Source organism: Nothoprocta perdicaria, unplaced genomic scaffold, assembly GCF_003342845.1.
Source record: "Nothoprocta perdicaria isolate Ctin4 unplaced genomic scaffold, notPer1 scaffold_18, whole genome shotgun sequence".
NCBI lineage: Eukaryota > Metazoa > Chordata > Aves > Tinamiformes > Tinamidae > Nothoprocta > Nothoprocta perdicaria.
This window is the reverse complement of record NW_020454982.1, coordinates 552,095-577,168: the sequence shown is the minus strand read 5'-3', so window position 1 is coordinate 577,168 and position 25,074 is coordinate 552,095. Positions and strand designations below refer to the sequence as shown.

The 25,074-nt window shown below is 34.9% G+C and overlaps 1 protein-coding gene across 1 annotated transcript in view; it reads left to right on the top strand.

Moving 5' to 3' along the window:
• Positions 1-25,074, top strand: part of LOC112944971 (transcription initiation factor TFIID subunit 4-like) — a 113,000-nt gene that overhangs the window by 19,100 nt on the left and 68,826 nt on the right. The window contains exons 8-10 of the mRNA XM_026036483.1: positions 177-291; positions 7,135-7,304; positions 24,773-24,903. Coding sequence (XP_025892268.1) covers positions 177-291; positions 7,135-7,304; positions 24,773-24,903 — 416 coding nt within the window. The remainder of the gene's footprint in view (positions 1-176; positions 292-7,134; positions 7,305-24,772; positions 24,904-25,074) is intronic.

Below are 25,074 nucleotides of genomic sequence, written 5' to 3'. Positions count from 1 at the left end.
CTAATGTTAGTACAAATTTCATGTTTTAAATTGTTCTTCAGCAGTGTGATCTTTAAAAATAATAACTTCCTTTTGTTTGCAATTTACAGACAGTTGAATTTAGTTCCTGGACAGAAGGTTCTTTGATGTAAATTGTATAAGACAGCTCATAATAACATTGCTTGGTGTTTTTTCAGGCACAGTAGGGAAGGCACCAACAATCCAAGCCAGCAAAAGTCCTGGGGGCTTCGGTGTTCAGGTCTCTGCAAATCAGAAAAACAAGCTGAATGACCCTGGAGGTGGTTCTTTCAGGTAAAAAAAAAAAAAAAAAAAGACAGAGGGATGGGGAGAAGGAGGTCTTAAATATAAAATAGAACTTAGAGTAGGCTTAACACCAGAGGGCAGTATTTTACAATATTTCCTAGCTTTTCTCACTTTGATTGGATAACAATTTTCTAATTTGGTTGTATTAAATGAAAGGAGGRGGGATTTTTCTTGAAAATTTTTCTCTACTTGCAGTTTTAAATGTTTAGTAAAGCTTTCACTTCTGTGGAATCTAATGAAGCTTCTGGTACATGAAATTACATATATTAAGCTTTAATAAATACATAGATGTTTTTATGTATCTGATATTAACCTTCTTATGGGACCTATCTTGCTATCACTAGTTGTGATGATAGGGCAGACTTCAAAGATAGGCTTCTGTACCAAAGCTGCAGCTATCCCCTCACTAACTTAGGGAAAATACACTTTTCATGGTGAGTATTTTGTATTTTTCCTTATTTTTAGAGAGACTAAGAGAGACTCCATTGTTTTTATCTGTTCTTTGTGGGCTTACTTAGGCAGCAGAGATTGGGGCTGTCTTTGAGTTTCTGCAGTAGACAAGCGTTGCAAGGGTTCAACCCAGTAGCATCGATGTATTGAGCTGCTGTATCCAGTTCTATTGCAGTCACAATAGAACCTTTACTAACATTATTTTTCACATGTTTTGAATATTTTTGCTATTTCTAGTGAAAATCTATATTTACTACATCTTCTTTTTCCTATCTTCCTTTACACTTCCTTCCTTGAAGGTGGGAAGTGTAAGCATGTGATGCAGGTACATTGTATTTGTGTTTAAGAATTTTCCTCCTGTTACTACTTTGTTAAATGACAATACATTTCTAGATTTTTCATCTTCTTCTAGAAATCTTGTTGCTCTGACCTCATCAAACTGGTAATTAATTGACAGGCTTAAACTTCTGCAGGTGAAGTAGAACAGAATTTTTTGTTCTTTGTGCGATATATTTGCTTCAAGGCATGTCAGTATTGCAACTAATAGGGGCAGTACTTAGTATTAATCTAGAAGCCAAATCATTCAATTTTTTATTTTCCAATGCTTTTGCCTCCCACTGAGCGTTTAAATGATTTAAAATGTCTGTTGGGTTCAATTGTACTGTCTTAATAAGTATTTTTTATGTTTGTAAGCAACATGAGCATTTATTCTTCGTTAGTATAGCTTTCAATTTTACATACACCAAAAGGGACAGATTTTTTTTTTTTCTAACTGGATGTTGTAAACTGTGCCAGGATTGATTCTTGCATTCACTTAGTTTATACATAGAATATATTAGGTTAGTTGGAATTGTTAATTTTCCCTTGGGGAGAAGCAAATGCTCAAGGCACTGATTGATAAATCAATAAATCTTTAGTGAGTTTGGTAAATAAGCTGTCAAGGGTGTATGTCATTTTTCCTCTAGAGAACAAATTTTCGTCAGAATGAATGTGTTTGTTTCCTTGCATTGTTTTCTCCTTCAAAATAGTAGGACACAATGCTGCATTTAAATAAGTCCATAAAATTGCAAGGATTTATTAAACAGCAAAAAGATCAAGCTTTTCTTGATATCTTAACAAAGAATTCAGTTGTTTGCATATTTGCATTTCAACCCCTAACCTCTCCTGAGGACAAATAGATGTCTGACTATTAAGCCTAAAGGCAGAGAGCTGGAAATCTGTATTAATCCTCTGAATGCTGACTAGTTTTCCTCAACATTCCCAGCGTGTGTGAAGAATGTGTTTTTAGCCAGAAGGCAAACTGGCATCTAAAGCAAAGCAAGAATTTTGAAAAATAGTTGTGTTGTTTATAAATTTATTTTGCCCTTAGTGTTTTATTATTGCATATTTGTTTCATTATTTTTATACTCTACTTTCTTTAAAATAACTGACTTTAGCTTTTTCACTCTTGTGGACAAAGTGTTGGTTGCAAGAAATGGAAAAACATATTTTTCTTTCCTTTTTTTTTCCCTTCTTTTTTTTTTTTTTTTTTTTTTCTTTTTTCCCCCTCCTAGTAATACACATTCTTAAATCTGTGGTATTCTTTTGGGCTATGGGAAACACAGGAGAGAGTCACATGAGAGAACTGTAGCAGTAAGGTTTTGCAAATAGTAGTCTAGCCTTTAATGTCAGCCTTAATTACTGAAGTACAAGACTGCCTACTGAAGTACCTGGGTTCACAGGATATTATGACATAGAGTTTTGAACCTTGACACTTCTACAACATAAAATGATGTTTTCCTGAAACTTTACTTTGGGATTCAAATTTCATGTAGCTATTTTTTTTAGAGGACACTGCAGGCAAATGCAGTTTAGCTGACCTTTCAACTATGTTGATGCCTAAAGATGGAAATTGATTTCCATGCTTTCTAATATTTTTGTTTTACAGTAGAGATCTAGACTTCTATTTGCACCACATTATTAACAGTATAGTCCACCTGAGGCTACCTGTAGCAAAGAGAGGTGTAAGAGAATGCCCTTAAAGTCTGCTAAGAGTTGAGGGCATTTGGTGGTAACTGTTGTATTATCACCATCTAATTGAGAAACCTCAGAGCTCCCACTAGTATGATTTGTCATTGACTACATGGAGAATGTCAGACTCACAGTATTGTCTGTGATGATTCAGATTGTGGCCTATCTGAGGAAGTTCCCTCCTTATACAGTCATAGCGTAATTTCAGTTGGAAGGGGACTTGGGAGATTATCTAGACCATTTTCCAAACTAGAGCAGGTCTTGTTAGACAAGGACTTATCCAGCTTTGATTCTCTCCAAGATAGATACATTTAGGCTCTCACCACTTTAAGACCGAGTAACATTGCCTGTAGATGTGTAAATTGGGGTGAGAAGTGGACAAAACCACCCTCTTAATGTGTGTGATGATGATATGTTTCACAGTGTAGCAGCTAGCCAGATGCTCCTGTCTTTTCATTGGGACTTTCCTATTCTGAAGCAGTATTTCAAAGGTGTATGTGTAACTGCTTGAAGTCTGTCAAGTCATATACAGCCAGTGTGATGGGGATTTTTGCAGAAATGCGGTCTATGAAGTGAGTGATTGAGATTATTTGAAGATTATTTTAATATTCATATCCTATGCTGCTGACATGCAACATTTTAAAGTAGAGCTTACCTGGGAGCAAACAACAATTAACTGTTTTTCTATTTTCAGAATTTTACGCTAGACTAGCTAGAAGACATGCATTCTGAATTTGCCATCTTTTATTCATTTGTTTTTTTAATATAGAGGATTTATAGCATAATTCTTGCAAAAACTTGCATATAGCATAAAACTTGCAAAAACTCYTACATGTTAATATCATGTATAATACCCTGTCCTTTTGGGAAAGATAGAAAGCTGATGTAACTGTTAAATGGATAACTTTGAAGTTTTAATCTCAAAATTGTATATGATTTTAAACCTTAAGCTTTAAATTACAGCTTTTGTTTTGTTTTCCAAACAGATACATTAGAATATGAGAATAAACATGAATTTCTTCCATGTTTTTCAAAATAAAGAAAATTGTTAAACACAAATGTGGTGGTGTCTTCAGTCATCTCTTCTTTGCTGATCTTTAATAGTGCTATGATTCAACGTAGATTTCATGAATGAATTGTGAAAAAGCAGTATGCGGGGAAATTTTCAAACTAAACCTTGGAAAGTAGGAATAAATGTTCTAATAAATTTACGTAATTGATATAATGCTGCTTTGACTATTAGAGTAATTTCAAGTGACAGTTTATATCCAAAATACTGTATTTGATCTCTGATCCTGTGATCCACAGTATTCATAAGCTTGCTAGTGCCTTGCATATGTGCAGTGACTTGGCCATAATAAATTGAAAGTTCACCTTTCAGAGGAAGGGGAATCCAGAGTGTAATGCTGTCTCCTTTGTATAACCTGCTGGTAGAACATGTTTTATGCCAGTCTATGTCATCTGTTCCCATATGGAAAATAATAATATTTTCTGTCAGCATGTAGTCTTGCAGCTCAGCTGGGAGCAGTTCAGTGTTGTGTGTTTGAATATCATGGGTTCAAATCTCAAAAGAGCATTGAGGGGGCGGGGAAGTAGTATGCAAACATTTTAAATATTTTTGTTCTAAAGAGGTGTACATAAAGGAAGCACTCCTAGTTTTTGAATAACTTTAAACAAAATATTTGAGGCATGTTATAGACAACTGCAAATCACTTTTTTCCTTTCTGACTGTTATTTTTGAAGTGTTTTTTCTAGTTGCGTAAATGTTCTAATCGAGAAGGTGGGGGAGGAGGCATAAGAGGGTGAGTACAGGAGGAAGAATGAACTGTTAAGACTATATTTTAAGGTGAAGTTTATATTTGGAAAGATTTTGAGCACACATGCCCTCTTTTTGTAAATAATTTGCATTTCAGAAGTCTAGTTTTATGCCATCAGATTTAATACTTAATACAATAAAAACAAATCATTACCGAGACAGCGTAATTAGAATGAACATGGTAATATACACAAAGAAACATGAAGTGTTTGAACAGTGCTTGGATGAAAAGGGTGAGCTGGATGGTAATCATCAATCTAACCTACCACTGGATGGCATCTTTGTTCCATAGAATGGCTTGTAAAAACTCACTGATCTGGAGTTAAAAGTTGACTTTTATAKGAAATTGTTTGGCAAGATTGCCAGACCCTTTATATAAAAACTTGTGACTGTGTTTCAGTATCTAAAGTCACCCTCTTTTCCATGTTGCAGTTCTTCAAAGCTAAAAAGCATATGCTGATAGGGATGCTGCCATGAGACCAGAAAATTTGTAATCCTGGCTATGGTTTAAAATATTTCATATCCATCTTGCCTGTAACTTAGGGGGAAAAATAAAATAGATGTACCCACAGATAATAAATTGCTGATGTAAGATGGAAGGAATTTATTCTGTCGAACTTTTTTGTTATTATGTGGTATTTTGGAAGTTGCAATCAATTGTTGAGTTGGAATCACTCCATAGAGTAAGCTAGATTTGGAGTAATATCTGATATTTGACCTTTTTTACAGTTGACTGTGTAGTTAGTGATTATTTAGTGTTATAAAGATGCATTTCATTCGTTCTTATTAATTCCTCTAGCTTTCAAGGGAACTTTGGTAATCCTCATTTGTTTATATGCATTTATTTATCCAAACGTGCAGTTGGTTGTCCTAGGTTTTAAAATCATTAAGAAAGATTTTCTGGCTTAAACTGCAGGAAAAAAAAAGGAASGAGTAAAGAGTGCTATCTTGTTTCTCACATGGATGATTGTTTGATGGAGATGAAAATACCTCAATCTGCAGATCCTGGCAACCCAATCTGGATATAGGGAAGGGATAATACATTAGTGCTATTCAAATTGTACATAACTGTTATAAATGCTTGCTCATTAGCTTAGCTGGGATGACACTAGGTTGATTTCAAGTATTATTATTTATTTATTTTTCATTTTTCTATTTAAGTTCCTTTGTGTGTATGTGTGTGTGTTTAGACTCTTTTGAACCTGTTACTATTTAAATCAGTGTTGTGTGGCCAAATATTATCAACTCTCATTCTGGGTTCTTCTCAAAAGTGGTTGGAAGTTAAAGGCTAGCTTGGTCATCTATGAACTGAAGACACAGTAGCCCAGTTTCCTCATGAAAGCTTATGTGACCCTCCTAAGAGTATTGTCTATGTGCTGAGTAAAGTGTAAATATGAAGCTACTTTAAACACAGCATGAACACCACCAGAGTAGAAGATYAGTTGTGTGACACCATCTTCGGGATCTTCATTCCTAGAAAAAAAATCAAGCGACTCCACTGTTGTTATATTCTTCAGTCAAGTCACTAGCACTCATGAAAAGTAATGAAAGCTCATCTATATAGGAAAYTGGAATCTTTCTGACAATTGACATAGGACTTCTGCTTCAAATGTTCAGCACGTTTCTCCAGAATTCTATAGACAAAAAGCCTTTCTTAACCCCCTTCTTTTGAAAGAAATCAAAACCAGTATCTAACAAACCACAGAAATCTTCCACAGAATAGGATGTTCTGCTGCACATGTCAAAGAGCGTGAGAGGACAGGGAGGACTTTGATTCCTGATATTGAGATATCTCTGTGCTTTTGCTCCAACACTGTACTTGTAGTATTGTAGCTTTCTTTCTTTTTTTTTTTTTTTTTTTTTTTTTAACTGTAGGCCTTAAATGTTTTATAAAGTGATAGGAAGTATTCTAGGGCATATAGGAGGGCATATAACGTTTTTGAAGATCTCTTAAATAAGCTATTATTACATTGTTTTACATACTAGCAGGAGTGTGGGTTTAGATCTACATGAATCTTTTCCATACATATATTCCAAAAGGTTATGTAATATACTTTTAGAATATGCAGAAATTCAATATTCATGTCAATAATGTCTACTAAACAAAATGTGCTAAAAACAGTTAGTTGTTTCCACAGCTGCGAGTCACACACCTCACAGAGGTAGGAGATAAGAGATGCGTAGCAGGTATAGGTGTGATCTGTCATCCAAAACTGGAAGTTGTCAATCCAGCGCTTTTCTTGAGCAGGTAGGAAGAGTATTGAAGGGCAAACAGTGGCTTGGGAAATGCTGTCYGAGATGAGAAGATACCTCTGTCATTCCTTCTGTTGGAGACAAATTGTCCTACCTCTGAGGATTTCTTAATTTGATTGGAGAATTACTTAGTTATTTCTGAATCTGGAATATTTTCTGTGGCGGTGAAGACCTTGATCGTTGTGCCCCAAATTGGCCCAGCCACCAGGCATATTGCATGATGATTACCTTTTGAAAATCAGCTAATATATAAAATGAGTATATCACATGCAGAATTATTTTTATTTGTATTTCCATTATAGAGATGATGATGACATCAATGATGTTGCCTCTATGGCTGGTGTTAATCTAAATGAAGAAAATGCCCGAATTATGGCTACCAACTCTGACTTGGTTGGAACCCAGATACAGTCCTGTAAAGATGAACCCTTTCTTGCTGCTATACCTCTGCATAAACGCATACTTGAAATGGGTGAGAAACATAGCCTTTCCTCTTGATAGTGTTTTTGTTTTGTTTTGTTTTTGCAGTTACACAGTTTGGAGTATCAGCATATGCTTAGTGTTCACAATTGTTATGAGTAAGGTTCTTCAATAATTGTATTACATAATCTTGTATTAATAAACTTTCAAGGCTTTTGTGATAACTTAGTTATCTCAATTTGGAACAAAATAATATTTTGATACTCTTGCACTTTGTTTTTTTTCCCCATGCTTTTCTTTTTATATCCAAAGATCTCCAAGCTCTTTGTAAAGATTAATTATTTCTTACAATCCTCCTTCATGTTTACCACATGTGAAGATTGAAAGAGAGAGATAAAGTAAGTAGTTCAGGTCGCAGAGGACACCTGTGAATGTGATTTAACAGAATGCTAAAGTTATCTGTCAATTTTTTCCCCATATGAACTAGTAACTTGGTTTTAATACCTGCATCTTAAAGTGATTTTTCTGTAGCATTTTTTCAAATAGATATATTTATTTATACTGCCATTTGAAAATGGAAGTTGAAAAATTGCTGAAGAAAAAAATAACTAGTCAAAATTATTAATGATTTAGAATGAATAAGTGTACTCAGAATATACTTTATATGACATACCTCATTAATATATATTTTCATTCAAAATATATTCATTTTACAATAATTTTGGTAATATTTTCAAAGGCATTAACGTTTTAAGATGAAAAACTAAAGAGTTTAGAACCATACAGCAAGTTTTTCTAGAACTATACTTATTTCAGTGTTTCTATATTTTTTAATTTTTATTTTTAGGGAATCGATTGTCATAATTTAAAATATGTGGCCAAAATTCAATGCAGTTAGGTTGTAGGTATTCCTGAATTATTATTTCTTTTTATGTTTATTGAGATAATGGAAGCTCTTTTATGTTGCAGTTGAAAACAAAGGTCTTCACTGACTATTTAGCTTTTCTTGTTATTTTAATTGATCCTCTTTTAAGTTGGAGCCATTTTGAAGAATGAATTGTTTTGTGTGCTATAGTTATCATGTTGAAATGTGACTTTAGTCTGAAAAAACATCCCTGCAATATTTTGTGAGATGTTTACCACTGTCTGAGATAGGAAGCCAGAAAACTTTKACTGAAAGGCTTTGGAAAAGTTCTCGTGTGGGATGCTCACAGTAGTTTATGCAGGTGTAAGAAAACMAAAAGGAATGCCTCTAAAAAGTAAAACTGTTAAAAAGAACGGGAAATCGGTAATGAATTTGCCATATAAGCCTTAATGAACTGTCTGTGTGTAACAATTGCTGCACAACTTGGAGCTCTTATTACAAGTGTAGGACTTACAGGAATCTGTACATACTTTAAGAGCCACAGAACCCACCACACTATTCATCATTGCCTGTTGGGGTTTGCTCCTCTGAGGAACAAATCCCTATGGCTGTTTTTGAAGCTTTATTGGCTTTGATAATTGAAATGAAACTTTCAAAGCTTTTAAAAGCAGCTGCAGGGATTTACTTCTCAAAAGCAGTGAATCCAAAAGAGCAGCCACTCCTAGTGATCTCCTGCAGCCACTTTTAGAGCTTTATTTTGGCTTTATATGAAGCCTTTTATAGTTTAGAAAGTGGCTGTGGGGTTCACTAGTGGCTGCTATCTGGGATCTATGGCTCTTGAGGAGCGAATTCCTGCAGCTGATTTAGAAGCTTTAGAAGCTTGGTTTTCACTGTGTGTGGCCAGATTGCTTGATTGCCTAGGACCACACACAACTGCAGTCATTTGTGCTACTGGGCACTTAAAAGAACGACATTGTAAGATCACGACAAAACTCAGTCTTACCATGTGTTGCTGTGCCTGGACACCAGGGCTTAAAGGACTAAGCCAAGGAGGCTAYGACCTTCTTAAGCACACTTAGAAAAAGAAATTATGTTGTGTGAGTCCTCACTCTTTTATGTTATGCCTGTTGACTAGTGAGATAAAACACATTGTTTCTTCTCACTTTACTGAAAATGACTTAAGTAGGCCTTAATGTCTACCCTTAAAATTATTCCTATTTAATCACTTCAGCTCTAAAGAACATTTAACATGTTTTAGTAAAAGAGAAATTTGCTGTACCTGTGGCATTAGGAAACTGCTATTCTCTCTTTACTCAAGAGCATAATATTTCAAGTTTTCTGTGGTATTATTCTCCTCTGTTTTCTGAGCAAGAGCTCCATCGAGCGGCTCAGTAGTGTTCCCCAAAGGCTGTTTCAGAGAYTGTGCTTCCATTCACCGGAGTTGGAATATAAACTGCTAAAGTGAGAGCAGATGCTACTCAGTCTTTGGCAGTAACCACGAGCCAAATGCCTCAAAGTTATAGTGAAAGATGTTTCTTACTGCCTTATACATTCTTATCTCTGCTACTTGGCAGACTTATCATCCAAAGTTTATTTTAAATCCAAATTAGTAATACTATTATTGATCCTCTTAAATGGAAGAAGCAACTGAAAGATGGTTCATGCAAAGATATTAACCTGTTTCCCACATGCTTTTTTATCTGATTTTGTATCTGTTCATCTTYGGTTTGTCATCATTGCTGTTAGTGCATATAGGAAGACAGAATTGAGATTATTTCAGATTTTTTTTTGGATGCAAAAATCCAGAGTGGATATTTATGAGCAGAGAATTATAGATCTTTTGCTCCATTATAAATATGTATAGATAGTATTTTTTCTTTTTATAATAGGTCAGGAAAAACAGAGTAGATTCTGACGATAGTGATTATTAAACAATGATTAAAAATCCTAGCTTTTTCATATGTTCTTACAGGAAAGAAAACAGGAAAARTAACCCAGATCACTTGTAATCATTTTTCATTTTTAATTCATTCTGAAGTTAGTTTTTGGTGCATAAGACATCTGCATCAGCTTCATCAGGTTTTAAAACYTATTTTTTTGACATTTTGAGTTTCTCTTGTGCACATTTTCTAACAATCCACATTTTTGGTGTTTTTTAAATAATTTTAGGAAATGCGTTTTCATAATGTAAGGAAAATATATTTCATATACAGATATACATATATTTATATGCAGAAGCCCTGCTAATTTTCCTTAATGTTGTCTCTGTTGGTGCTATCACTCAATGTGATACAGTAGGATGAAATTTACTTTTCTTACATAGATTACATTTCTTACATAGATTTTATCTTTCTTTTTAGGACAGTGTTATGTCCTCATTGAGAAATCGTTTTACTGAAAGTTGGTGGTCTCTACAACACTGTTATCCCTTCCAAGAGCTTTGGTTTTGATTTTCTTTTCAAAAGAGCATGATATGTTCACAGGCTTTGAATCTGTAGCAGAATATTAATTTCTAAATCTTTGTTTAAATTCTAATTAATTTATTCATTTATTCTCCAATCAGATTATGTTGTTTTGCTTTTATTTGGCTGTCCCTACAATTTGACAACTTGTGGAGAACATTAAATGTAAATCAGTGATCTTAAAGCAAGAGTAATGAAATTTAATATTGTTGTGTTGTATTCGTTGACTCTTTCAGTGTTTCTCACCAATTTTTCTACCTCAGTTTTTATGTGAATGTGACATTCTAAGAAATGAAGAACTGATTATTTAGCCATATTGAATCCATTTCAACTGCCCCATCTTGTATTTTAAAATTGCTGCTACTTAAATATGTGTGATAAAAGTGTATTGGAAAATCATCAATGATTTCGTTTTTTATTCTACATTCATTTGAAATTATTTTTATGTCTGAATTAGAAAAGTAATTTTTCTCTAGTGCGTATGTTTTTGAGATAATTGTATTTATGTTGGTTATCTGACCTTATTACAATTTTCCTTCTGAAAAGAAATCTCTTACATTGACAAATTAACATACACTTGTGATATTTCCTGACACACAAAATTACTACTGGATTTTCTTCCCTCTTCCAAATAGTTTTTTAGGCAAGAACACATGCAGAAGCATAGGCTAATTATCATTAAATTAAAAAAAATTTTTTTTTGAAAGCGTCCAGATTCTCCTAGCCTGGGAATTAATCTGCCTGCAGTTATTCCCAAAATGGCTTCAGGGTAGCTCAACTGGTAGATTTAAGCCTCTGTAACATGTCACTCTAACAGCTGTAGGATTTTGTGAGGCAAATTATTGTACTTTTTCAGCATTTTCTATAGATTTAGCTTTTTTGTTATTGCACATGTTATTTTCTTGAATTTCTTGACTTTTATCAAATTCTTCCTGATAAAATACTGATTGCTTTCTGCCTTGATTACATTATTTCCTTAAGTAACATTTGAGTTGCATATCTGCTTTAAAATGCATAACTTCAGAACAGAAAAATACAGGTATATTGCATCTACTATATGGTGTCATTGTGGCGGCCCAGTAATATATGTGTGCGTGTGTGTATATATATATGTATTTTAAGCAAATAATTTGATGTTCTAGAGAGTACTTTATGTTGCTCTACTATCTAAGAACTGACTGGAATACTCCTTGTGGAACTGGACCAACAGACTTTCAAGCCTCTGTTTAAAGTATTTGTTACTATTTAATACTAGATTCGTTTTCTCACCCTTGTCCCATCTGCCTGTTCATCAACGATTGCATTCATGTTTGAGAGAGATGAAACTCTGCTGTTGTTTCAAATATGGAGCAGTTTTAACATAAAAGTGTACTTATATCTGGTTTACTTTAGAGGAATTTAAATCTGCTTAGTTTACAGCTTAAAAGTTTTGAGTTGCCAGATTACCTGTGAACATTTTTWTTCTCCACTGACCCCTTCTGTTTTTTTGACATGACTTCATTGTTTTCATTATTAACCCTTAGCTTTTTATCCTTTAGTTGATTTTTCCTCACACTGAAATACTTTTCATAYCAGTTTTCCAACAGCATCTTCCCGTCGTGGCAGCTTTCTTGAATACTGTGGATATAACTCTTGCTTGTTTTTAGAGGTAGTTCTAAACGCTTGCAAATCAGCTGATGAAATGCTTGTCCTCCTGAATCGTAGCTTTTTGAAGCTGTGCGTGCTCAGCCCACCTGAACTATGTCTAAAGGGGTGTTTTSCTTGATGCTAGTTGCTTATTCTCAGAAAAAAAAATGCTTTGGTATTTTAGGTAATTTGCAAGTTATTGTGCATACCGGCTATGTGGACATTTTTATTATTCTTATGAACTTAAGTATGTCACTTGAAGACATGCCTAATGTAAAATATGTATCTCAATTTTGAGATCTGAAATTGTTTTATAACTTTCTTAGCGAGTGCAACAATAGATATTTTTTGCTACTAATATGAACATTTTTCTTTAAATTTATTTAGATTAGAAAGTGTGCACTGTTCTCAATRTTTATATCAATGCTCATATGTTTGATCATTCATTTTATTGTCTTGAGATTGGAAAGGAAAACAMGTGTATTCTGTGTGTTTGGCAGAGAGTAAGTTATTTTGTATTGCAACTTATTGATTSTGTTGCAACATTCTAAGTCAAWTGAATCACAGGATGGTTGAGGTTGAAAGGGACCTCTAGAGATGAAATGTTATTTACATTTAACTGTTTCCTTTCAAAAAAGATGGGAATACATTCCCATCTTAGTATCAGCAGCAGCGTTGCCAAATAAACATAACTAGTAAGCATTTCAACAGAAAGTTCAACGATATTGTTGTTCTCTCTTCAATAGGTCCATGATTAGACTTCCTATTCTACAAGGTGTCCCAACATGTGTGGGAGTGGTTAACTTCAGTACCACCTGAGAGCTTGGAGTCTGCCTTTCTATAAAAGGTAAGGCAGCTTCTGTTCAATATTTTTGTGTATTTCTAAGGTTTTCTTTTTATTAATCTTATTGCTTCTTCAACATAATCAGTTATTCTTTTAATAGTGTCACCTCTAGGTTCCAGAACTGATATTATTTCATCAAGCTGTAATTTCTCAGAATAAATGAATATATGTTTGAAATCAAAGTTAAGAAGAAAATGAAGCTGTTTCTTTAGCCATTTTAAAAGGTTTTAGTTAAACTGAAAGCGTGACTACTTGCTCCCAGAAATATTTGAAAAATTAAAGTTTTGTTTTCACCACGAAACCTTGGTTTTGTTTTATGAGTGTAGTAGCCTTCTTAAAAGATCTTTAAGATCGTTAACTGGAAGGCAGTTTTGGCCTTCACAACCTTCCACAATACCTTACCCTGCCTCAGAATAAGCATACATCAGGGAATGGAATAACTTAATGTTCATGGTGTCTGCAAAGAAGGATAAAAATAAGATCATCGTTCTGTGGAGATTTGATCTCTACCAGATTCTTTCATAAACTCTGTCTCGTAAATAGATTTCTGGTTATAAACATGAGATGTAAAATAAGAACAATAAAAAGAAAACCTTAGAGAACTATTCAGTATTGCAATAAAGCTGACTTGCATTATCCCTGTAGGCAAGCTCCATGCTCTAGAGGTGGTACTAATGTCCCCAACTCTCAACACATGTTGGAACATCTTTGTGGAGGAGGAAGTCATTGATTGGTGAGCGGTATATTCAAGATTCGTTTAAAGGGGAAAAAGTAAAAGGTAATATTTTCTAAAATATGTTGAAATTATTGCTATTTATGTTTATTTGGCAATTCTGCTGCTTATACTAAAGTTGTAATATTTTTATTTCTTAAAATAGTTCAAGTACCTCATAAATTTCACTTCAGTCTTTCTTTTTCCGTGACTGGATCTGCCACTTTAAAATGTTGAAGTTGAGTGGATAAATATGTAACTCTATATTTTAATGCRTTGCATTTGTTAGCTGCCTCATTTTGCTGAATATACTTCACATGAAATCCAGATTCTTTGGCAACTTGACACTTTTCTTCAGTGGTTATAACAGGGAGAATGTGTGGCTGTGGTTCAACCAGTTTTGCCGTGCCTAATGTTAAATAAAAGAAGACACAGCCAAGTGTTGCAAAGTGATGAATGGGTACAAAGCCTTCTACTGGTGATGAGGGGGTGACCAAATCCAAGGAAGTAACGCATCCCTGCACTTTGTGCCGAATGAGGTACCATCTGTTCTTGCACAGTAATGTTAGAAGTGTGAAACTGGTGTAAACTCCTTATCAAGGCTGGCTACTTTGAAATCAAGTGACCATGTCTGATCTGGATTTAGTTTGTGCTGGTGAGTGATCTGGTGCTGCACAGGTTTAAAGAATGTGGCAGAACGGCCTGAGCTTGACGACGTACACAGGTGAAGGTGCTGACATGTTGAAATTCATGTTCTGGTCTTTAGTTTACCCTTCCGATGACTTTTATAATTTCCTATGTCCTTTCTGCATACACTTACTCATCCTGTCTTTTTAATAAGAGGCCTCGCAGTTCAGAAGTTCTTTGGGTCAGTCTTGTAGGGGACAATTGTGATACTGGTTCAGACCTGTCACCCACAAGACTTCTATAGAGTCAGAGATGTAATTTAATCAAGAAAAATATAAGTTTATATTATATGTTCTCCAAATATCTGCATTGCTTACAGAAGTTATTTTAAAACAATAGGACATATAGATAAATTCTTGGTAAAAAGACTTGGTAATACTTCGGTGCGTTTGCAGATATGGTTTGGTTTAGTTCAGATATTGTGAGGACAATGTTACAGGATGCTGGCTGCAGTCCTGACCTGCTTATCATCCCTGATGTTCTTGCAGTTCTTCTTGTCTGTGTCTTTCATGACATAGATTCATATTCTTCTCTTATTTGAGCCTGAGGCCCTGTAATAGTTTGGTATCTTTTGATCTTCAGCTTAGCCCTGGGAAGGAAGTGCCTGCTGCTAACCTGAGTGGAAATAGGTAGGGGGTAAGTCCCCAGCTAACAACTTCCTGTTGTTTTCTCAAGGACCCTTATTTGTGTCACTGACTTATCAGTTCTTTCTCATAAGGTCCCTTCAACAGTCTCTTTTGATTTTACTCAAAAGTAAGCAAGCAAACACAAAGAAATGCATTTAATGTACACTGTTCCTAAAAATCGTGCGGGTTTATTCCAGTTATTCCATGTTATTCTGTAGAACATTTATGTTTTGGCAAAACCAGGATCAAAAATTTCATATAGTTAGGATCTGTGTGTTATAATTTGAATTTTAAGATGTTTATCTGTTTCTGTTCTCATCTCCTTCTTTGTCTTCTGCATTTTTCTACTGTTGAGTCACAGTACCACAGTAACTGGGAATGGGGAGCAGGATTAGACTACAGGATTATCTTCCCAACTGGATTAGGCACCTTCAGTGCCTCCCTTTAATAGCTTCCTGTCATCTTTTGAGATATTCATACAAAATTGCTCAATCTTATTCTTGAAGATAAACTACTAAAAGAGAAGGAATTAAACATTAAAGTGATGTTAGTTTAACATACTAGGATTTTTATTTCTTCTAAAAATTGGGTAAGATAGTAACAGTTTATTTGAAGCAAAACAGGGGAAAGATTAAAAGTATTATTATTAATAATAAAAATAAAAGTTTTTTCCTTGAGAGCTTACTTTCTGTTTTGGTTCTCTCATCAAGCTAATGGACTTCCTTTCTGTCTGAATACTAAGTATTCTCTCATCCTCCTAGACACACAATTCATATGTTAATGTTTCCCTGATTTATGGAAGTTGCTTGCATTTTTCAAGTCTCCACTTACCAGTGCATAATATTGTTTGGTGACAAACTTGATTCTGTTGAAGACAAACCACCAAGGATAATAAAAAAGAGTCTTTAGGGATGATTAATAGCTACCTTTCAGCTGTTTAATTATCTTGTTCAGAGACAGAATTTTGGAAACTGGATTGTCTGGTTATATGTATTGTAGGTCAGCCTGCTTCTCAAACTAGTTCTTAACTTTTACCAAAACGTATGAATTATGTGTGGATGCCCAGAAGGCTTTCTCTCATTCTTATATAACTTTGATTAAAAAGCATCAACCATGTAAGTAAGGTTAAACAGCTTCTTGATATCATGTTTTTTACTTCATGATTTTTGTCTTGCCTCAAATCCTTGTAACTTGCATAAAAATTCTGAATTGGCACAGAAAGTAGGATCAGACACTTAGGCCTAGCTGGTGCATAATTTTCTTTTTTCATCTTTATTTGCTACTTTTCCAGTTCCATTTTATTAAAATAATTAAAGTGATGTGTCTCCTTAGAATGAAGCTATTTTCAATCTGATTTGTTCTTTACAAGAATTAAGGATATCAGATGAAATTAGGGTATAAAAATTCAAAGCAAGCAAACAGCGATAGTTTTTTGCCTGCTAAATAGTTAAGTTGTGGAACTCCTTGTTTTAGGATGTTGCAGTTGCTGAAAGTGTATATCCATTCAAAAAATGACTTCAAAAATTCATGGGAAAAAATCTATCCTGAGCTATTAGATACAAAGGTAAGAACTGTAGCTTAGGATGGTCCTAAGCTGCAAATTTTTGCAGTTGTTACTGCACACATTTTTAATGTGTATTTCTAACAGCATCTCCCATTATTGCTTTTAGAGATGGAGAAGCATGCTGAACTATGTCACCTAGTGTAGCATTTTTGAACTTTTCTATATAGCTACAAAAACACAGAAGTATCTAATATAGTTTGTTGAAAGAATTCAATCCACTAGAGTACCTGTATCAAGTTTTGTATGCATATAGCCATGATGCTGTATAATGAGACTTAACTGTGTCTTATTTTGCTAAAATAATTTGATTGCTGTATGTTTTGGAAAGGAGGAGAACAAAAAATGAGTTATAAAATATGTATTGCATATTTGCAAATGCATCTGTTGAGCCTTTGTAGCTGTTAAGAAGTTGCATAAGAATTGTATGGTTGGTTATCTTCTATCCCCCACAACACTGCCCCCCCTTTTTTTCCCTTCTGCTGCATTGTGCACTGAAAATGGGTATGTTTGGAGGACTTTGATCTGTAAATCTCTGTGTGTATTTTTTTTAAGTAACTGATGTTTCACTAGTTTCTAAATTTTAGAAGGTATTTCCTGGGGATACATGCCCAAGTTCAGAATTCTGAAAAAGAGCAACTGTTATACCTAGGAAAATCTTGAGTTTTCGGGAAAACTGTCTGCTTCTGTCCAGAAATAGACTCATTAGATAGTTTTTATCCTATGAGAATAGGAGTATTCTTTTACCAACAAGTTTACTGAATTAATAAGACATTGGATCTTTCGTTATTTTGTAGTTAACAGTTATATGGTGGTGAAATGTCATTCTTTTTAACAAAGTCAGCTTATTGCATATGAAGGTGGACTAACAGTATATCTTTGAACAGAATCAGGTACTGTGGTACAGATAGCGTACAGACGGCCTTAGAATAATCCTGGTTTACAAAATCTTTCCCATCCCAATTGTGATAGTTGAGGGTTGGTTGGGGGACATGGATATGTCTTGGCCATCTGCTCCTCACAGAAGGATGCTGGTTCATACCTGCTAGAGGGAATCATTTACCAACATTCAAATCATTTGGCACTGATTCTCTCTAGCTTCACAGGAAACACTCCCTAGCCCTTGGCTTCCCTAAGCACACCCGAAGTTACAGGTTCCTCAGAGGCGACTGCACAAACAACTTTATTTGGGTTTGTTGTTTTTGTGAAGGTAGCCACTGAGTTTGCTTGCTTCTTTCTCCGTCTAGTCTCCCAGCACCAGACAGAATTAATAATAAAGCAAATGATCATTTATTTAATTATATCTCTATTTAGTTAATAACACTTAAAGTTAAGCTTTTATTTAAAGGACTGAAATCAAAAAATTGCAACTAAACTTGGCCTACTATTATTTCTGCCTGGATTCACTAGGATATCTTCTGCCCATGAAATCTTTCATCTCAGTCACCGGAGCTAGTGAGTCACCGTTTGTGCCATTGCTCCATTTAATGAGTTTTGCCTTTAGTTTTTAATTTTTGGACTTTGTCTGGAACTTTGGAAACTCTGTTACCCCTCTGGTTGTTTTATACCAAGCAGCTGCCTCAGGATTTTCCTTTTCACTCCSTTTTTCTGGAGTTTAGTGCTTGCGCCTGGCTTTTCCCGTTGATAACATGCACACAGCAGTGTTGGAGATGTTCCCCCTCTTTTGCTGAGATCCACCTGAGTAAATTGGGATAAGTAGATTCAGTAGTTGCTGTTTATGACTTTTCTGGAGGCCACATGCTCTTAGCACATCAGAGCTATTTGGCCATTGTTTTAAGTCAGCCCCGTCGCTGAATGCTCAGTTTGGGATGGTTCCCTTTTGCGGCATCTTTCCTAAGCTCTACAGGAACCTCTGAAAACGAATTTCAAACAGTGACTATGTAGCAGATCATCTTGTGTTTAATTATGTATCACTTTATAGAGTTTGTGTTTTTTAAATATATCAGTGTTGATACCTATAGCAGTACTATAGAATTGTCACTTTCTCATTCTATAGTGCTACTAAAATAGAAGTCTGCAGGAATTTATTAAAGAACTGCATTGATTTGGTGAGTTGACAGCTTGGAAGACCTCAGACATGCAGGCCAAGTTCCAGTACTTTGCTTTTGCTGGTCGTAATGACTGCAGCAGAAATTTGGCTTGTAAAACTGTGGTGATTCTTTTGGGATTAACGAGGAAGTTGACTTGAGCCTACAATGCGATATACAACCTAGTACTACTTACGCTGTTCTTCTAGATCATCTCATGTTGAATAAGGTTAAATAAGGAGTTTAAACAAAGACCTGGAAGCAATAAGAAATGTTAGATTCAAGTGGGATCACCTTTGTTTCCACTTTGCACTGTGCAGTCCAGCTCTGTCACCAGAAGAGGCCTGAACCTAAGGAGTCTTACTACAAAGCTTCTGTCCTGGCCAACGTTTAATGTAAATAATTAAAAGTTGCTCCTGGTTTTAAGGTGCAAGTAGTGATTATCCTCTGCAGTTCTGGCTCACTCATGATTAAGCATCAGAGAACTAGCCATGCATTCTCCCAATGCTTTTGTTGAAAATCAAAACAAATTTGAGCTCTAAATACATGCTGTTTAACTATTTAAAAGCAGTTCTTCAAGGTTTTTTTCTGTTTTAACTGCAAATGTAAAGAGATTTTATACAGATATTCCATAATTTATCATATCAATAACCTCAGTCAGATCTAATGTTTTACAGATAATTTTTTTATCTTTTATCTGAAGCCTGTCAGTTCTCTTAAAGTATAAATTATTAAAGTGAGTTTTTGATTCTTTGAAAATGTATCTGCAAAAATAGTATTGTTTTCTGCTTCTCAAATAGAGCAGTACTCTTCTTCGATTTGTTACAGTTTGTTTGATCAATAAAATATAATTAAACTTTTAAAGTTCAGCAAAACCAGTATCTCTAAGATAACTAAGCAGATGATAGCACTTGTTCGCGTTTTCACTTCCTGAGACCTGCTATTTTTCAATGACAAGGTTTAGGTGCTTTTATGTTTGCAAAAAACAATCATGCGTCAGTGACCCATATGGCAATATCAGAATAATAATGCTGAATGCTTTTTTTTATCCCTTAAGGTTGTTGGAACTTATGTATAAGTTCTGACTTTATAGAAGTTCTCTGGTAATATCTCAAACTTCTAAGTAGAATCTAGTTGATTTGTAATGAAAATATTCTAGCCTTTATGCTTTCTTTGCACATCTTACTGGCTGTAGAGTTTTGAATGAATGCTGACTAAATCATAGTTTGCTATTAAAGCTTCCAAATGTATAATCAAGAATTAATATATAGGCAGATATTATTGTGTTGCATTATAAATTCTTGGTAGATTGGAAATTTACTTATTTCTGCAACTAATTTGTGATACCTCAAATTTTTTGTATATGATACTGAGACTGAACTGAATATTTTAGTAGCCATTGATACCTCTGAGGATGACTTGAAACAGAGTCCTGCCCCAAGGAATTGAAGTGTTCATGTAATCGGTCATCAATTCTTGCTGATCTTGTATAGTTCTCGTGTAGTGGAGGCCTGGCAAGAAGGCCTGAATGATGAACATAATCTTAGTTATGCCTTGAAAAATACAAAAAAAAAAAAACCCCAAAAAAGTCAAAGGAGAGATGGATTAAAGCTACTTCTTGGAGTATCACTCTGCTCTGGCTTTGATTTTTATTGTTTTCATTCATAGTGTTTTTATAATAGATCTAGGAAAAGTTCAGATTTACATTGTTTATGTCATTTTAAGGACTTGAGAAATATGGTTGTTACTTAAATTACATTTCATAGATGTATTATTTAAAAGCAAACACTTATTTTTTCAAACTAAATTTCTTGTGTGATGGCTTTTCTGTATTTGTGCTTCCTTCTTACTACTTTACCGATTTTGTGTCACAAAGTTGCAAGTTAAGATATAAAGTATATTAAGGGATCACTTAAATCAGAAACAAGTGTAGCTTTTTTAACAAAAAATTAATAACAGAAGTCTTTTGAAAGAAGAAAAGCTAATCCTTTTGTTTAATCTTAATCTACTTTTAGGATTCGTATGTGAATATTTTGTGAATATGTATGCTTATTACATGTTATGGCTTTGTACTGCAGTGATCAGATGTCCCAGTTAAGCCTACAAACGAGCCTGGTAGGATATAAACAGAAATACAAATAGACAAAATCAGTATCCAATGACTTGATTGGAAATGTGATATATGCCTTTTGGGATACTACTTAGTAGGTATAGTATTATAAAATATATATCCACTTCTGTTAAAATATAAATTGAATTTCTATTCCCATATCATCAGTCTAGTTATTGTTTATAGTCATATTTTAATGTGCTCTTGAATCTTGAGATTCACCTTTCTGAGTTGAACCAGGAAAAGTGTTTATGCAGACAAGACGAATGTCTCAGGAATTAAAGGATATTTAGAGGTCAGCACTATTTCTCTTTGATGGCAGACTGAATTCTGGCATGCTTTTAAAAATGTGAGTAGATGAAACTCAATAGGCGATGTAGCAGAGAAGAAAATATTAAAATTTTAATATAGATGCATAAGAAAATCAACACTTTTCATTTTTTTGCATAGTTTCGATTTCTGTTTCTTAGCATTTTCTTTGCTTTGTGAGACAGTGTCATTGTGCTACTTTTCTTTTTCAAGTATATTTGGCTTTAAGCTGCTTACCGAAGTGGCAGAAAGTAGAAAAGGACAATCTCTAAAACAGAATACTAGAACTTTCTTAAGTCAACAGATCAATAAGATAATATACAGGACTTTTATTTTCTCATATAATAAAATTGGGACAATATTTTCAAGTGTAATGATGAAATTTTCAAAAGCGTGTTGATAATTTTTCCATCTTTATACTGTTTAATCCAAGAATTTCAGTACTGTGCCAAGTCTTCCTGTAATTGAACAAGCCTGGCGTCTGATTACCTTATGCTACCAGGATTTTCTTAGAATTATAGAATCATTATGGTTGGAAAAGACCTTTAAGATCAAGTCCAACTGTAAGCTTTTCCACACCCTGCCTGTTAAACCATGTCCCTAAGTGCCTCATCTACACATTTTGTGAACACTGCCAGGGTTGGTGATTCCATGACTTCCCTGGGCAGCCTGTTCCAGTGCTTGACTACTTCTGTAGTCAATAATTGCCTAATTATTGACTAATATCTTGCCTAATATCTTAGATGGACCTCCCCTGATGCAACTTGAGACCATTTCTCTTGTCCTATCGGTAGTTATTCTGAAGAAGAGATTTTGATTAATATAATTTTAAATAGTAAAGGAATATGATGCTGCCTCTATGATGGGTGTTGTGGTTGACAAGATTTTTTTTAAAAAAACATTTATTTCTTAATCTTTTTGTAGTCTGGTTTCTTGATTCTAATTAATACAGCTCTTATGTTCTTTCTTCTTCAGCCTATTTTCCAAAGAAAGCTAGCCATAAATGACTAGATAACCCGTTTGCCTTCTTTCTCTCTCCCTTCAGATAACTTTTGAATCTGTTGATAAATCAGTAGCTAAATAGTCCTGCTGTGAGCCCTAAATGGGAAAATCATCCTTTTCTTCTTCTGTTTGTTCTTCTGACTGGTTGGCTGGCCAGTCAGCACCCCTGTCCTGGCTGACMAGTTACCAGAATGCTTAGTTCCAGACTAGCCACAGGGTGTACTGACTTTTCCCAGCTAGCAAGCAGGACAGATACGGAGTAGGAGACATAGGTGGTTATCCTGGGATTAACTATAGATCTTGTGAGACATATGGAATATGGGGGGGAGTATGAGTTATTTGGAAGGCATGGACATCATAGAATCATTCAAGCCAGAAGACTCTTTGGTGATCATCTAATCCAACTTTTTGCTGAAAGTTGCTGCAATGCTGAGTTTAGACTGGGATGCTTAGAGCGTTTTCCCCCTTAGTCTTGGAAACCTGTGGGGATAGAGATTCTGTAGCTTCTCTATGCAAACTGTTCCAATGTTTARTTATCCTCATGATGAAGGAGAGATTGGCAGAATTTTCCATCTCAAGTATCATTTCTGAATCTTAATTAAATCCCCATTTTAACTTGCATTTTGTCATTCAGAGTAGGTTGCTTACACATGTTTACGTAGTAAAAATGTGCATGCTGAATAGTACCTGATATTGCAAGTCTGAATTGCAAAAATAGATCTTACAAATATGAGTAATCCTACTGACTTCAAGGGCTTAATTTCCATGAGTAAGAGTTTGTGGCTTTGGTATCTTAATGCGTGTCTGCTTTCCATTATATCTTCAGCTTTCAGCAAGTTCAGTAGAGTCCCATCTCTGTTGCAGAGAACAAATTGGGCACCAAGAAGGATTTGATTTTTTTTTTAAGTGATAAAGCAGCAATCAGTTAAAAGTATATATAGCTATTGCTAAAATCCTTAAGGTAACATGTACAATATGAAACCGGTGATGGCTTAAGTTAAAGAGATAACGACTTCAAAGAATCATTAAAAAAATTAATATCACAAGTATATGACATAGAGAATTCAGCTCTGGGAAGTGTGGGAATGATGTACTGTAGTGATGTAATAAAATATACATTTAAATAGACAGTGCAGATCAAAAAAAGAAAAAAAAAAGAGGAAGAGATGGAGCAAGCAAGAGCTGCAGGAAATACAATCTTTTTCATGCCGCTTCATACAAAATCAGTTCTAATAGCCATATCTCCAAACAGAATTCAGAGCAATTTTCACTTTGGGCTGTATTACTTCCCCAGTTTTCTAGGTATGAATAATTTGGCGCTGCCCGGCGTGCTGCCGCGGCGCGGGCAGGCGGGCGGCCTGGGCGCTTCGCGGGCAGAGAGGGTCGTCGCGCTGGGCCCGGCGGCGGTGACGAGCTGGGCGCGCGGCCCTGTGCGGCTCCGCGTGCGGCGGCCGCAGTGCCCCCTGCCGAGAGGGGCAGCTCCCGGCCCGGCGCTGGCAGTGATTGACCGTCCCCAGCGCGGCGCTGACACCCAGCCACGGGTGATGCTCAGCACTGCCACTTCATTTCAGATCACTGCGCGGAGATAACAGAAGTGCATATCAATATAAAACCGCTGCTCACTTGTTCGTCTTCATTTTTTAGACATGTGACGGTTTGTTGCTCTTGAGGTTGGGCTGGAAAAATAGGGATGCTTCACAAAAAATACTTGTTTTTAAGACTCTTGGGTTTCATTCGCCTGGCTTCCTGCCCCCACTAAACGAAGGTTACTTTTCAATTAGCAATTCAGGAAGCACGTTCCAAAAAAATATTCTGAAAGAAATATTCTGCAATGTTCTGCATATGCACCCAGGTATCACAAATATACGTATCTGCAAATGTTTTTAGAATACTTGTGTTCATTTAAATCATTGAAGAAAACTAACTCAGTTTTATCATCTTGCAGTAGGTCAAATTCAATAATCCTTGCAATAGGGATCCAATATACTTTTTTTTTTAAAGTAGATGAAATTTATTTATATATATAATGCACATTCAGTACTTGCAGGGCTAGAGCATAGGGTGGTATGTATGTACATACCTCAGCAATTTATATCCAGTACTTACCAAGTGTTTGGATATATTTAAGAATTCTTTTGGGAACTTTTGGGAAACTTTTAAAGCAACTGTAGTTAAAATGACTATTTCCTCGTATTTAACATTTCCTTCTTCTAAACAATTTTTCTTATTGGTAGTACACTGATAATGAAAGTTAATGTATGCAACAGTATGCTCTGGGAGACAACCTGATCACATCAGCACCAAAATTAATCTGAAGTAGTATTTCTGAAAATAAAGGAATTGCGTTTTGTGGTTTAAAAGAATTGGGAGATCAAATTCTCTTATATGCTGTTGCACTTTCTTTTGAGATGCTGGGATAAACTGTAGACATTCATAAATATTGAAGTGGAAAGTAACAACTCTAATTTCTCATTTAAAATTTTACAATAACATCACACCTGTTTTCAAGAGGTCGTGAATGTGTCACCAAAGCTAGATAAATACGTGCTTTCAAGGATTTTTTTTGTTCAGGTAAATGAAGTTATGACTTCATGTCAAGACTTTTTTTTTTTTTTTTTTCCTTCCTGAGGGGTTAGCTAATTTTGTTTTGTTTTGTTTTCCACTTTAGCTAAAAAATTAGGAATTACTGATGTGCCAGCTGAGGTGGTTACTTTTATTTCCCATGCAACACAAAACAGATTAAGAACAGTGATAGAAAAAGTAACAGTGATAACACAGCACCGTATGGAGTCACACAAAGTAAGTGTGTAAAGACAAGGTATTAAATGCTATAAAATGACACGCAATAAGCTATTTCTTAACACACTGTAGATTTGTTGATTTTGTGTGCAAAGTAAGTAATCTAAAATATTTTTAGTAATGAAATTATTCATCCTAGTTGTTTTTAATTGGCAAAGCTGTGTCTCATTC